The 14,545-nt window shown below is 30.6% G+C and overlaps 3 protein-coding genes and 1 non-coding gene across 4 annotated transcripts; all 4 read right to left on the bottom strand.

Moving 5' to 3' along the window:
• Positions 1–2,012: 2,012 nt before the first annotated feature.
• On the bottom strand, positions 2,013–5,905 carry LOC113862759. Its single transcript, XM_027495935.1, has 2 exons — positions 5,609–5,905; positions 2,013–2,385 (listed from the first exon to the last, which is right to left on the bottom strand). Exons 1-2 carry the CDS (start codon positions 5,780–5,782, stop codon positions 2,299–2,301), a joined length of 261 nt encoding a protein of 86 aa, XP_027351736.1. The 5' UTR covers positions 5,783–5,905; the 3' UTR covers positions 2,013–2,298.
• LOC113864103 lies at positions 4,064–4,205 on the bottom strand. The gene has a single exon (XR_003504707.1). It is a non-coding gene; the product is annotated as a small nucleolar RNA snoR135 (small nucleolar RNA).
• A 2,113-nt stretch (positions 5,906–8,018) lies between the features above and the next one.
• Positions 8,019–8,487, bottom strand: LOC113863419 (NAD(P)H-quinone oxidoreductase subunit S, chloroplastic-like). Its single transcript, XM_027496989.1, has one exon. It carries the CDS (start codon positions 8,466–8,468, stop codon positions 8,019–8,021), a length of 450 nt encoding a protein of 149 aa, XP_027352790.1. The 5' UTR covers positions 8,469–8,487.
• Positions 8,488–10,308: 1,821 nt separating this feature from the next.
• Positions 10,309–14,289, bottom strand: LOC113863621. The gene is made up of 7 exons (XM_027497265.1): positions 14,146–14,289; positions 13,081–13,416; positions 12,897–12,990; positions 12,253–12,374; positions 11,935–12,084; positions 10,947–11,039; positions 10,309–10,576 (listed from the first exon to the last, which is right to left on the bottom strand). Exons 2-7 carry the CDS (start codon positions 13,399–13,401, stop codon positions 10,526–10,528), a joined length of 831 nt encoding a protein of 276 aa, XP_027353066.1. The 5' UTR covers positions 13,402–13,416; positions 14,146–14,289; the 3' UTR covers positions 10,309–10,525.
• Between the last annotated feature and the right edge of the window lie 256 nt (positions 14,290–14,545).

Raw genomic sequence — 14,545 nt, 5'->3', positions numbered from 1 at the left:
AAATGACTAAAAGGCTTACAAGTAGAGGATTTTGGGTGAAATCAAAGAACTTGATTCCATTGGAGCAATGGATGGAAATTGTATGTTATGTTTGGAACCAAATCTGTTCGTTCCATTATTTTAGAACATTAGCCTCCTTCGATCAGTTTCCCATTGGCCATTACCACCATTAAATAAAAATACATATGCCTTAACTAACAAAATCTATATTTCAGAACTCTTACGTTCATTTTTTATTTTAATTATTTATATTTATATATGTTGGTACTCATCTTTTAGGTGTTAAATAGATGAAGGAAGAGAGATATAAGAAGAAAAAAAAAAAGAATGGATGAAAAGAAAATAAATATAAAGATAAAAATGATTATTTTATATTCCATTTATCGTTAAATTTTATTTTTCTCTTTCTCCTTCTTTATCTCTTTTATTTAAAGAGACATAAACATTTCAAATTGACGTAAAAATAACTTTATGTTCACTTTTTCTTCTATTATTTTTACAAATTTTTTATCTTCTTTTCTCCCACGTTATTTATCTCATTTTTACAATTATTTACTTATTTTACACCCATTTCATACTAGAAAATGTGAAAAAATATACAATCAGGAATGATGCTTACTTCTTTTTGTTTGGGTCATTGGAACGATGCTTACTAAAATTTACCCTGATCGCAAGTTCTTGAACATGTCCACTAGATAACACTTTAGTCCCATTGTTAACTTTTGACTTTTGCCAAATTGATTGTTAACATGTCTCGAATAGAATATGGATATCTCAAATTGATTGTTAGCATGTCCATTATATGGAAGTGCCTTTTTACTTGTGTATCTGAAGGTTTATCATAATATATTATATATACCCGAAAAGTGTGTGTTTATTTTCTGTGAAGGTGCGCCTATATGTTAAAAAGTTACACTGATAAAATACTCATATTTAAAATCAAAGAATTTGATGCCATGAATATGAGAGGATTAATGCAATGGGAGGGTATGATTCAATCCAGCCACTATGTTCTACTTCGCATGCCTAATTTCTTTCTTTTCTTTTTTTAACCATTTATACTAACATGCCTTTTGAATGGTCCTTGGGTGACCGGAGAAATACAGACGAAAAAAATATATTATATAAAAAATAAAAATAGGGGAAAAAAGTTTCTCTTTACACATTTGAATGAATTATAAATAAATAAATAATAAAAAATTGTGTATGGATACAAACTTATCCTATAGTGAAATAATAAAAAAAAAAGTGTCAATGTTAGGTATGTAATTTTATAATTTTTCTGCTTTCAATGTAAATATCTTGATGAATACGAAGACAACTTTTTACAGGCCACACCTTATAAATGGTTCTCTCTATCCTCATTTTTGGCCATCTAAATTAACAAAATTGAACACTTCTCTGATATCTCTTTTTCCTCTGGTTCATTACTTTCCAAATCTGATAATCCCCAAATAGTAACATCAAAAAATAAATAAATTTTGTAATGCATCGAGACATAAATTTATGATATTAATGTTTGGATGAACCATTGTATTTTAAAACTTTCGACAGTGCATGGTTAAGATAATTTAAAAGGTAATATATGTTTTTGATCCATGCAAATATTTTGATGTTCTAAAATAATCCTAGTCACTCACTATTTAGCAACGACATAATATACATGTTATTATACTACATTATATGAGACCTCAATGATTGTCAACGTAACATGTCTAAACACATTATATATCCCCATTAATCAATGATAAAAATGATTTTTTAAAAGTTTTAAAAATGTACAAAATTAAAACTAAATGAAATTTCTTTTTGAATGATTAAAACTAAACAAAATAATATTTATAGGAACTAAACATATTTAAGTCTAATATAAACTTACATTCATCTAAACATAAAACTCTAGTTTTTTCATTCAACATTCAAATGGGGAAGTCACATGTATATAATATTTATGAGAAACTCAATTGCGAAAAAATAGAAGAAAAGTGGAAAGGTGGACAAGATTGATAAAAATAACATCACTTACCATTATTGTAACCAGTAATCCCACTTTGAACAAGCTCTCAAATAAAGTATCCAGACATAAGCACACTTATTTAATTTCATTAGTTTTAAAATGCATGTCTAATAAATGTAGCCAAAACAAAAAGGCTATCCACTGTATGATCCTAGATCCAAGTCTTACATAACACTGACAGCAGCAACTCTGAAGATGCCCATATTCTCTGCATTTAACAAAGAAATTTTGTTTGACAAGATGTGAAAACCAGCACGAATGATGCAATTGATGATCCAGGATTATTTGTAATCTTCATAGTCTTTAGTTCCAAAGTTCTTGCACCAGAGTTGGGAAGGGATTGGGCGAACAGGGTGATGGGGCCGTTGCTGAAAGATTAAAAAGCAAATCTTCTTAGTCAATCAGTCCAAGTCATTGTCAGATTACTACTAGCAACATAACAAAACTTAAACGAAAAACAAAACATAGTAAAAATAATAATTATAGCATGCATTCAGGCATTTATAAAGAAGGAAAAAGCAACTTGAAAAGGTTGAAGAACCAGAGTCTTCCACCCCTTTTAAAATGGAAATTCAACTCACCCATCTATTCATGCACTTCAAAGTAAACCATTGGAAATTTTATCAGGCGCTTCAAAAGCAAACCCGTATTCTATTTTATATCCATGAAATTCTAGAATCCAGAGCAGATCTTAAAAAAAAATGCTGCATTGTAAGCAGCTATTATGCATGATTTATATCCCTCATAATTTGAAGTATATAATGTCCAAGAGGCAATGAATGACGTGTAGAGAAAAATATATACACAGCCAACTTCGAAAAAAATGTGAACCTTATCATCTTCACTGACAATTCATATATATAAACTTCATGTTTACTCTGGTTATTTTGAACTTTGAAGAAATAATTACTTATTTTTACCATTTTTTAGAGATCTTTTGAAAAAATTAAGCAACTAACTTTATTTCCTGCATTTTTAAATATGGCAACACACCAATGCCATTTATGATTCCCGTATTTTATGTCCAAGTTTCTCAGGTCCCCTTAATTTTTCTGTCATATGAAGCTTTCCAAATGCTGTTCTAGATTAAAATGGATAAATTTAAGTTCTTGCTGTACATAATTGCTTCCCAGGAAAGTTTGATTGAGTATCGTTCTTGGAAGATCTTTTCTTCCTTTGTTGTGCAATATGCCAACCAGATCATTAGCTTGATGATCCTTGCAGAAATCTCAGTGTTATATGTTGAATTTGGGCTTTAAGCCTAACTTAACCACAAAAGTTAGCTTGTAAGGTAAGGATTGTTTCAACATTTATATGCTCTTATTTGAGCATATCTGTAATTGATATGGGGCTTTAGCATTATCCTTCTAGCAATACCCATTGTCTACCATCTTCAGCATCCCTATGCTGCATTTTCAATGGTGCTTTGTGCAGCCCAAATTATAATTTTGCAACTCTTTCACAAGTGTTCATTTGCAACAAACTTAAAAGCATAATATGCTTTAGCTTGAAGAGAATTGTTAGAATTATGGTAGTCAAAATCATGATTGAGATTATAGAATCCAACAATTCTACATGCTCCTTAAGTCTTTGCGATCCCATTACTACTTATGAACACTTTTTGGTCAGATCACTCATAAAACATAAAATCACCACGAACATGCATTTCCAACAATTAGGTGCCGGAGTCCACTACTTCTATAGCAGTAAATAGGAAATAGCATCTCATATTTTGCATTATATCCTAAAACATAATATCAATTTAAAATATCTTATTATTCTTAGTCTAGATTCCCTCTTTTTTCTCCCACCTTACCTAAAACCTACAATCTCAACAATAAGTATTAAGTTTAGCAACAAATATAAATAGTTTTTGCTTCTAAGTTTGACATTATACTTTACATATTGTTACCATTTGCCGCTCAGCAACTTAGCACAACCTGGAAAAGAACATACCAACGTCTTTTTAAAAATATTAAAATATAGCAATAGAAGTACCAAAAGCAAAAGATTACTGAACAAAGTGTTTCCTTTTCAAAAATAAAGAGATGTAGGAGAGATGATTGTTGTTATTTCAACAGCAAAGATGAAACACAACTGCCCATCTTCCCCAAATTTATTTTGCCGGGAACTCTTTCGGAAGAGTGCAATGATTTAGCACAACACCGATACACACAATCCATGCTCATGACGTGGCCTTACTCCACTCCAGTTGTTTCAACCTATACCACTTGGAATTGATTTACACTCTGCAGCTTCATATATCATACAGGAATAAGAACCTAATTTATCTTCTCATTTTGGAAAAAGAAGAAGGGAAGAATAATACAAGATAGGTAACATTGACTAACATTTACTATGACATAATGCTCTTTTGTCTTTGAGCTAATCTTTTGGTAAAGGGAAAAAATCATGTCCTACCTTGGCAACTATATTGGTTAAAATGAGAGTGCTCCTTCATTCAAAGATTGTTAGTCTTCCTAGAAGAGGAAACTAAACTCAATCCTCATTAGTCACCATCAAGAAAAAAAGGTGAACAAACCCATCTGTCACCATTTTCAAACTTAAATTAATGACCACATTTGCTCTCAAATGGAGAATCACACAACATAACCAATAAAAGCAAAAAATAACATTTGAGAAAACAGATTATACTATTTAAAAGTTTGAATTCAATAGAACCCACTATTTATCATAGGGATTTACACTATCTATCTGGAAAAGAAAGCCAAGTTCATAAGATGGCACAAAAACCTAAAAGAAGAATTAAGCTCCCTAACAAAGTTCAATGTTTTAGAACAGAAATTTTTGACAGAAAGCTCACATGAGCTAAAACTATAATGACAGGACAGAAAATCAATCCCACTACAGAAGGAAAAGCCCACTGGAGGAGTGAGGAAAACAGAAGCTTGATCAAGATAAAAACAACAAAAATTAAATGAAAACGTAGTTATTCCTTGTCATAAGCTAAAATAAAACGCATTCACTCCATTCAACCCTGCTTTAACCTCCATCCAGAGTTACTTAAGTCTTAAAGAGTCCATTTCTGCCTCATAATTTCAGGAATCACATTCAACTCATAGATAAACAGATAGGCATAAATTAAAACCTAGCTCTACTTTTTAAGTTTGTACATAACGACTAAATGTTCTACACAGATTTGGCGATGCAGGGCAACCAGAAAAGCGGAGAGAATGAAATAGGAAAAATAAAAATTACAAACACACAGAAACAAGCAGACAAAAAGAACTAAGAAATGAATATAAAAACAAAAAAGAACGGAGAAAAAAATTCGAATCCCTTGTAGTGCCCAGCCATCAGTTGAAACCTCACTTACCCTTCAGTTCACAAACCCATTACAATCATCAATAGCGACAAATCCTCTTTTCAAATCACGTAAAGACCTTAAAATGCCAAGAGCATCCTCAACATTCATTCTTAATTTAGTCAAATAATAACAAAATAAAACCGGATCCCTAATTTCCAAATAACGAAAACATGTTAAATAATACGAAAAAAAAAACAAGTATCTAAAATTCACAAAAAATATAAATCACATCGAGGAAATTAATAAAATATAAAATGAGAGACCTCGAGTTCAGCGGATTTCATGGCGATGGGGATGCAGAGGAGGACGACACCAACCATGGCAATGGCGGTGTTACGCTTCCAATGCTTGGGACGACAATAAGGGCCACCGGACATACTCCATACCTTGTTCCTGAAATCGCCGTGGCCGTGATCGGCGCCTCCTCCTCCTCCCATTTTTACTTCGAAGATGAAATTGTCTCAACAGAAACCCTAGATTTTGGTGTGCGAGTGAGTGAGTGGAGAGAGAGAGAGAGAGGAGCAATCACTAAGGTTGGTTTCGTTGGAGTGGTAGCCTGAGCTGAGATCGAGTGCGAGAATCCCCTAATGGCTTATGCTGCTCGCGCTCTTGCTCCACCATTCGATTCATAGGATAAGGATCACTGGAATTTTTATTTTTCACATCGCTTAAGCTGTTTATTTTATATTAAAAAAATATTAATATTAACCTTGAATAACTAAAAGTGAAGGCATTTATTTAAATTCATATAATAAATAATTTTTACTCTATTTTATAACAAAAACAACGTGTATACAAATTGCTACATGCTTTAGATTTTTATTAGTGAATATAGATAATTTTATGTGTTATTTTTTTAATACAAATAATATATATAACAGTCGTTTTGTGTAATAAAATTTTTTATGACTTAATATATTTGTTAAGTTTTATTAGAAACTATTATTGAAAATAGTTATAGAATAAGACTCAGTCTTAATCATTTTAATTTTATTAGTTAAATAACAAAAATTTGGAAAAAAAAATAATACATTTATTAATATTGAAATATACTTTTTCTTTCAGTTTTTTCCACTCTTTCCATTTAGTTATTTTTTGTCAACTAAAGAATTTCAGGCCAGTTTGTAAATGTTTTACAAATTGTTTTCTTTGGATGAGCTTTGAAGTTCATGAACCAATAATCTAATCACATTCACAAGAGCTCAAAAATAGACATCAATATTAAAAAAAGTTGTAAATACAATCAATGCAGTTCAATATCCAGCTTGAGCAGAAGCTTGATTTTCCCAAAGCCACTGAATAAGTGGATAAGCCTCATCTTGGACAATCCTACAAAATAGTGAGAAGAAACCTGTGAACAACATAATGTGGACACAGACAACTTTGGGGAGTGTCATGACACACTTACTCAAAACAAAAGAAAGGCCATGTAGATAAGAAAAAATTTAAAGTTAGTTGATGATAGAAAATTAAAAATAATAAATTTTATTAAAAAATATTTATTGTACTTTTATAACTTAATATAATAAATATGTATTTTTTAATGCAAACTTTTTATTTATGTATGTTTAAACTCAATTGTATTGATTCTAAATGGCACCATTCTCTTCAAGTTCATAAAATCTTTAACAGTGGGTTGATGTAATTTTGTTTTGTGGTTGCCTTTAATCAAGTCGTTTTCTGAAGAAGGCTCATTCGTTTTCTGTGGCTATGATTCATCAAAATTGACCTCCATGTTTGTCTCATTCTACTTTTAAAAATCAGAGAGATATTTTTCTTATAATTTGGAGATTAAGGATACGTTTATTTCTGTTTTGAAAACAGTTTTCTATTTTTAAAAATAAATTTAATACAAATTTATACTAAAATTTATTTTTAAAAATAGAAAACTATTTTTAAACAGTAATCAAACATTCTCTGAAAATTTGAGTTTCAATCCCATTTTTAAGTGATGCTGCATTGATTCTAAATGGCACCAATGAAATGAGAATATGATTGAAATAGTCGTGGAGAATCATTACGTTAATTTTTTTTCTTGAATAATACTTTCTTTTACATCGAAATTAATTGCACAATAAAAAATCCAAAAGAATAAGTACTAACAATAAGACCAATTTGATGTTATACGACGAAAACACAATCCTTTGAAGGATATTTTAACAATATTGCTAATCTTTTGACCAAATTGAAAGGCCGTTTAAGAAGAATTGAGAATCTACTAATAACTTCACCCAATAAATCAGAAGATAATTATTTTACTGATTTTGAGCTTTGAACTTGGAAAATGAGAGACGTGAGCAACAACCATTAAATAAGTTATATGATAGGATAAATAACCTTTATCTTATCTTCAAAAGACTAATAAAATCAAGACATTATATTAAAAAGTATACTAATTTTGTATAGACAAAATATCATTACTTCACCTAAAATGTGATTATTTATTTCATGGATAACTGATTAAAATCCGCATTAAATTGTTAATTAATAAGCTACATGCTGATTTATGATGAATTGAAAAGAAAACAGTTTAACATTGATTAAACTCTCAATACAAAAGTCTGAGTCTCATCAGAAAAAAAAAGGATAATAAAAGGGAGGAGATAACAAACCTCATTCATTTTGAATTGTCAGATATCAGAATGGAAGATCTACACCTAAAATAAAATTTATTCAAAGTGAATGGGTGAGAACATTTTGTGGTTTTGGAGGTGGGTTTTTCTCTATGAACTTTATCAAGCCTTTTTCACCCCCAGGAAACCCCCCAGTTAGACCCATCATTTCTTTCTCAAAAGCATCTTCTGGAACACCAACACTTCCATCGCTATCTTGATCATTACTACTACTTGATGATGACTGCTGAGGCTTGTCATCAACAACTATTTGCCTTTCCAGCTCTTGTTGAAGACCCTTTTCTCCATTGCATAGTCCTCTCCCTCCCATCATTTCCAATATGTTGAACTTGGCACATGGTTTTAGGACTTCAAAAGTTGGTTTTCTATGATGTTGTGTCCAAGGTGGTCGTTTGAGAGAGAAGTGAGGAGTGAGGTGGTGATGTTGGCCTAGGAATTGAGATCGAAAGAGAGTGTCATTTAGGCCATGAAGTGTAGCAAAAGCACCCATTCTTAATTGTGATTCTGAATGATTTATACATAAATGCGTTTTGGATATATAATATATATAGCCTTATCTATCTTTTTTGTAAAGAAAAAATCGATGACTTTGTGGGTTCATCGTTTAATTCTAACCACAAATTAATATTCATACGTATACGACATGTAATTGGTGGTTGTAATTGATTTTAGCAGTACATGTAGACTGTGACGAGGACAAGGTATATTTAGAGAGAGAGAGAGAGAGAGAGAAAAGAGTATACAGTGTACATCTTAAAAAAAGTTGATGGAGTTGGAAAAATTAACCGTTCCTATGAATTTTCACAACCAATGGCATAATTATATTGTAAAACTCCTAATATCATATTGGTTTTGCTAATGTCAATTTTTAAGATTAATTTAAAGTGTAAAAAATAATAATTGTTGATTAAGAAAAGAAGTATTTTTTTTATATATTTATATAATAAATATTTTTTAATAGCACCTTTAAATACTTAAATCAATTTCCAAAGATTAATGTTACCATTTTTTTAAATTATAACCAGATTTTCTCTCATGCAAGTAATAAAAAGTAAAAATAGAATTTTTTTTATTGAAACTAAAAAATACTTATTATATTAAAAATGCACAATTCATTGTATATTTTCTTTTTAAAGTAAAACAAATACTAGTTAGTGTGTTTGGCACATAAAATTATTTGCAGAATTAAAATTAAATCATATAATTATGATTTTTTGAAAGTCTTTGTAAAATTGAAATCATAATTCTAAAGTTTAATTTTATCAAATTTTTGTATAAATGAAATTAATATTACATCATTTATTACTCTTATATTTTAAATCACAATTATTAACATTATACTCCTCGGTCCTTTTTATAAGAAACAAAATAGTCTCTCTAATTTTTTTTATAAAAAATAAAATAAAATATTCTCTTAATCTTTATTATAATAAATAAATTTCTTTTATACCTTTCTTTTATTAGTATCATTAAATATATAAATTACTAATTATACCATTTAATATCATGAGTATTTTTAAAATAAAATTTATATTTATAAAAAATATAATATACTTAATTATTTTCTTTGGTCCTAATGATTTAATTTTTTATTTTTTATAAAAAAGACTAGAGAGAGTATCATGTTATGCAACTACACATAAATTTACTAGCACTATTTTTAGATTGTCTAACATACATAGTGTATAACAAAAGCCCTTTTTTTTGGGGTGAAATATAACAACAGCTTTTTAATATATATATATATAAATAGATACAACTCAACAATATATCTATAACTGACAAAATAAACTATTTGATTCATTTGAGTTAACCCATTGCATGTATCAGGAGAAAAGGCTCAAATCTAATTTGAACTTGTAAAATAGTGTTCTAAATGATTAAGGTTGGTTTTTGTAGCTTAGCACACATCAAACTTGATTAAATTATGCTTAAAAAAAATTAGATTTAATTCAAACTCTGTGTAAAATTCAAACTATACATTTTATCAGACAAGTTTCAACCAACTAGGTTGAACAGACCCATTTTGCCAACTCTAAATATATCATTTTTTATCATATTTCTATAATACTTGAATGAAATTTTGAGGTTAAAAAACTTAATTTGAACAATTAAAAAGATATTAAGACTAAATGTGAGTAATTAAAATTAAATATAAACTAAGAGATGGGTACTAAAAGGGTAATTAAACTTTTATTTTTCTAAGTTTTGTTGAAAAAAAAAATGATAGAATCTCAGTTAAGGTGGTTTGACTATACGAAGAAAGAATAGAGGCTTTTGGTATCGGAGTACACCAATTGGACTATATACAATTAAAATGATCACAAAAGATGGAAGACACCAAAAAACAATTATGCACTCACAACTTGAGATTCTAAACATCTACAATCCTCAGCCAGGATTCTATAGAGTCAATCAAAACGGTGACTCAATTGCACTAAGATAACTAAATCATTATTTACTATTTCCACAGTTATATATAAGGTCCTACTAATTTGGAAGCTCCTTTCAATTCAATTCTTGTAGTGCTGATGAAGATTGGTACCTTCAGCTACTGCCAGGAGAAGCATGTGACTTCTCAATAAGCGACTCTAGTCTCTGCTCATAAATACAGAAACGAAAAAATGTTAACTAAAGATGAATGCAAATAATCAAAAAACAGAATTGAATGTTGAAGTTCCTAGCCTGCAGTTCTGTTGTGTAACTGTCAACAAACAATCATTCCAGCCAGTGGTGTGAATTATGAGGGAAAGGAATAAAAGAAACTTATTCAATTAGATCGTGATATGAATTTAGAGCCAGTATATGATCAACAAATACAGAAAATTTTCCAAAGAAACAGTTAAAGGTCTGGTTCCCTAGAACATAAAGAAACTAAGAGATTGTGTTTCCAACTTTCCAGTATATTTGAGAGAAAAAAAACTGAAAGTTATTCAATAGAATCCATGCTCTAAGAGAAGATACAAACCTTCACTGATCTATTGACTTCTTCAAGTTTATTAAGCAGAAATCCTCCAGCTACTCGGCGCTCTAGGGAAGAAGTATGTGGTGAGCCAGCCATCTGCAGATGAGTGTAAAAGAGAGGTTTATGAGTGAAAGTAAAGCAGTGCATCTGATACTATTGCCAACATAATGGTAGCTTGACTTTGAACAGAAAAATATCAGAATGATTTAAGTTAGCATTCTTATGTCAGAAAAAAACTGTTACAAAATTTTGTTTCTATCAAAGCTAGTATTTATCAACAAATTTCAAATCTAACACATCCAAAGTCATACCAAGATTTTATAGGATGATTAGAACAATTAAACAAATAATAGCATGAATATATTACGGTTCTCCAATATTTTGAAAATGTTAACTCTGTATTTTCCTTTTTGGTAGGTGCATATGGATTGCAATCTTTAAATGTACATGTCCATAGATAAGTGACTGCTTTTTGCGCCTTTCAAGAACCAAATTGAGAAGACTTATCCTACAATTGCATAGCAAATGGAAAGATCAATCTAAAATTGTCACTGGATCAGTTTTCACGGGCCATAATGATATATACTCCCTACCCAGCCAAACAAATTTACCCAATTGAATAGTCAACAATTCCAATTTGCTCTCAGTAACTTCCACAATAAAGCAACTGTTTTCTTTGAGGCACTATTTAAATTCTCGTTGCCAAAATGAGAATAGACCACAGCTAAGAATCTAAAATTCAGAAGCTCAACAAAGCCAGGAACGCTGCTCATCACCAAAAAATCAAAGTAGGACAAGTATTGCAAGGTAAAAAAGCCTCTTGTGTTAGAATTCCTAAATTGTATTGCTTTATACAGATTCTCTCGAAACTTGCCGTGCACCTTCAACTCAACCTACAAAACTCTAATAATTGAAACACTTGCATAAAAATTTGTATGGATCTGGTGACTCTTTGTTAGGTTAGGATGCATGGCAGGAGGTCTATCATTACCTTCGAACTTTTTGATTGTGATCTTGAAACAATTGATCCCTCAGTTGTTGCTCGCATACGAGCCATGTTTTCCACATCTATGCTTGGAGCAACAGGCTTCCCACTTTCACTTACATCTAATGCAATCTTTGAAGCCTCTGTTATGATCATCTGTAAGCCAACACAGCATTTTATGATGATGACATCCACTTTGTTAGTACTTAGCAGTATAACGTTAAAAGAACCTCTACAATATAAATGTAACAATCGAAGTTGAATATTAAAATCTGTGTATCCAAAAATATACAGAATCATATTAAGAAATAAATTTTGCTTCACCTTTCTCAAAAGATCAGGGTCAGAAACTCCTTGAACTTGTATTTCATCTACAGGGGCAGCTTTTCCACGTGCAATACTTTCAATTCGAAAAGTATGGATACCATATATAGACTGCAGGCAACCTGGCAAAAGAAATGAGGAAATCTAGTCAAGGAAAAGTATGAGACATAACAAACATCATATAGGTAAGGTTTTAATCACGAGCTAAAATGTGCTTTTGAATGTTTTTGTTTATTTAATCAAAGCTAGTTATTTTTAGCCATTAAAACCCCTTCAGCCCTTTCATTCTTTTGTTTTGAATGATATAAAACTCAAAATTCATTAGGAACAATTGATGTATTAGACAGTTACTCTACAGCAACCAAAAAAATAAACCTAATCATGTAGCTTATTGTAGTTAGGTAAAAAATTTATAGAGTAAAGAAAACCATTAATATCATTCATTCCAATTAGACTATAAAATATAAACCATGTGCTTAACATCTCATAACTCTAAGCAGTAACAAGGGATGAGGATTATACATATATATACAAATATACAATCATGTCTCAGCAAACAAAACCAGGTCAATGTAATTATAATCTTCAACAAAGCATAGTAAAATAAAGAGCAAGAAGACAATCTGGTATGCCTGCATCAGTACCTTGTTCAATAATAATATCAATCACCAGAGAAAGGGGTACACGCCTCTCAATTGTTACGGTCCCCCAAAATGGTATAAATGAAGGCCTTGACACCTTAACCAAGGGAGAAAGGGAAGAAAAGATCACTTCCCATATCAAAACTCATACACAGTGTCGTGATCATTAAGAACAAATCATATATACCTTGTAAACTACTTCAGTGTGTGTAACATATAATTTGCGAGAAGACAAATCCTTTTGAAGCACGTATCTCCTGATGGGAAGGTAGAGCAACATAATGAGGCCAATCCCCCAAGCCAAAACAAGCAGTAATGATATAGCAAGCCATATGACCATATCATATTTAACACTACTGCTTGCAAGCTCTTCAAAGGATGCTGAATACAGTATCTGTTCTGAACAATCTTCCTCTTCATCATTGCCTAATTCAGATACAGGGTCTGCAAGTACCTGCTCCTTTGATGATCTCAACTCTGCTATGTGATCTGCGTGACCAATCAACATCTCTTCAACCACAATCTGGTCAAGATGAAAAAGTACACGAATAATAATATTAGATCCAAAATAAATATAAACTCTTCAATGCAACTACTGCAAACACCCCTCACAGCACTCTTGTTTCCGCATTATAAGAATGGCATTCAAATAATCAATGGCTAAAAACATATAAAGCATGAGTTACAAGACGTGTTGAACTGAAAGGTAGGAGATAATTTTCAATTTCACAGGAATTGATTGGTGGCTCGCTGGCTCCTCACAAACAGGTCATTAATCTACTAATCTTTCAGTGTAAAATTAGAGAACTCAGACAGATAAAAAATTGAGATCAAATGTTCATATGAAATTAACTGATTTATACATACTGAAAACCCTCCAAAACACTCTGCACCATTTTCAAATGCATTTATATCTCTACAAAAATGAAAAATTCAAACAAGTATTGTGACTTTCCCTTACTATTCAGCTCCAAAAAAAGACCAAAACAACAATCTATTCGGCAGCGGAGAAAAAATCATGAAAGAAATGAAACAAACAACACCACCATAAATCATTTACAACCAACATTATCAGGAACACAAATTCCACCAGGGCATCACGTTTTCTTTCATTTACCAAATAGAAAAATGAAAAGGAAAAGAAATAAAAAGTGGGTGCACATTTGCTTTTAGACCCTTTTGAGAATTTGCCTTAGGAATTGAACGAAACGGAAAATATTAACGAAATCTAAGACAAAGGTGAAACCTTTACCTCGTAGTCACAGAAAATGCGCCGAAATGGTTTAATGGGTATGTGAATGAGACCTGCAAAATGGTAGGGTTTATTGTAGAAGGTTCAAGTGAAGTGGAGAAAACAGGAAGAACACCAAACGTTCAAATGAAAAGGTGGTTGTTGCTGGATTTCCTATTACTCTATGTTCAGTTGGGAAGGAAGAAAAAGAAAATAATTGTACAATGCAATTTTTATTATTAATTAAATTATATTAAAAATTATAAAAAATAATGATTATTTTAATAAATTTTAATTAATAACAAATAATATATTAAAACGTCTGTTTTAACCCTTTATCATAAAAAAACATTGAGAAAAAACTAAATTTTAAATTGAAAAAATGAAGAAATGAGATCAATTTAAAGTTAATATTGCTTAC

Source organism: Abrus precatorius, unplaced genomic scaffold (assembly GCF_003935025.1).
Source record: "Abrus precatorius isolate BTA unplaced genomic scaffold, Abrus_2018 Scaffold3, whole genome shotgun sequence".
Lineage (NCBI taxonomy): Eukaryota > Viridiplantae > Streptophyta > Magnoliopsida > Fabales > Fabaceae > Abrus > Abrus precatorius.
This window is presented reverse-complemented; position numbering and strand designations above follow the sequence as displayed.

Coding starts and splice junctions, on each gene's coding strand:
- LOC113863419 (XM_027496989.1), bottom strand. CDS start 8,468: ATGGGTGCTTTTGCTACACTTCATGGCCTAAATGACACTCTCTTTCGA.
- LOC113862759 (XM_027495935.1), bottom strand. CDS start 5,782: ATGGGAGGAGGAGGAGGCGCCGATCACGGCCACGGCGATTTCAGGAAC. Junction 2,386..5,608: donor TGAAATCCGCTGAACTCGAG/GTCTCTCATTTT, acceptor TTAATCTTTCAG/CAACGGCCCCATCACCCTGT.
- LOC113863621 (XM_027497265.1), bottom strand. CDS start 13,401: ATGTTGATTGGTCACGCAGATCACATAGCAGAGTTGAGATCATCAAAG. Junction 11,040..11,934: donor CACAATCAAAAAGTTCGAAG/GTAATGATAGAC, acceptor ACTCATCTGCAG/ATGGCTGGCTCACCACATAC. Junction 10,577..10,946: donor AAGTCAATAGATCAGTGAAG/GTTTGTATCTTC, acceptor ATTTATGAGCAG/AGACTAGAGTCGCTTATTGA.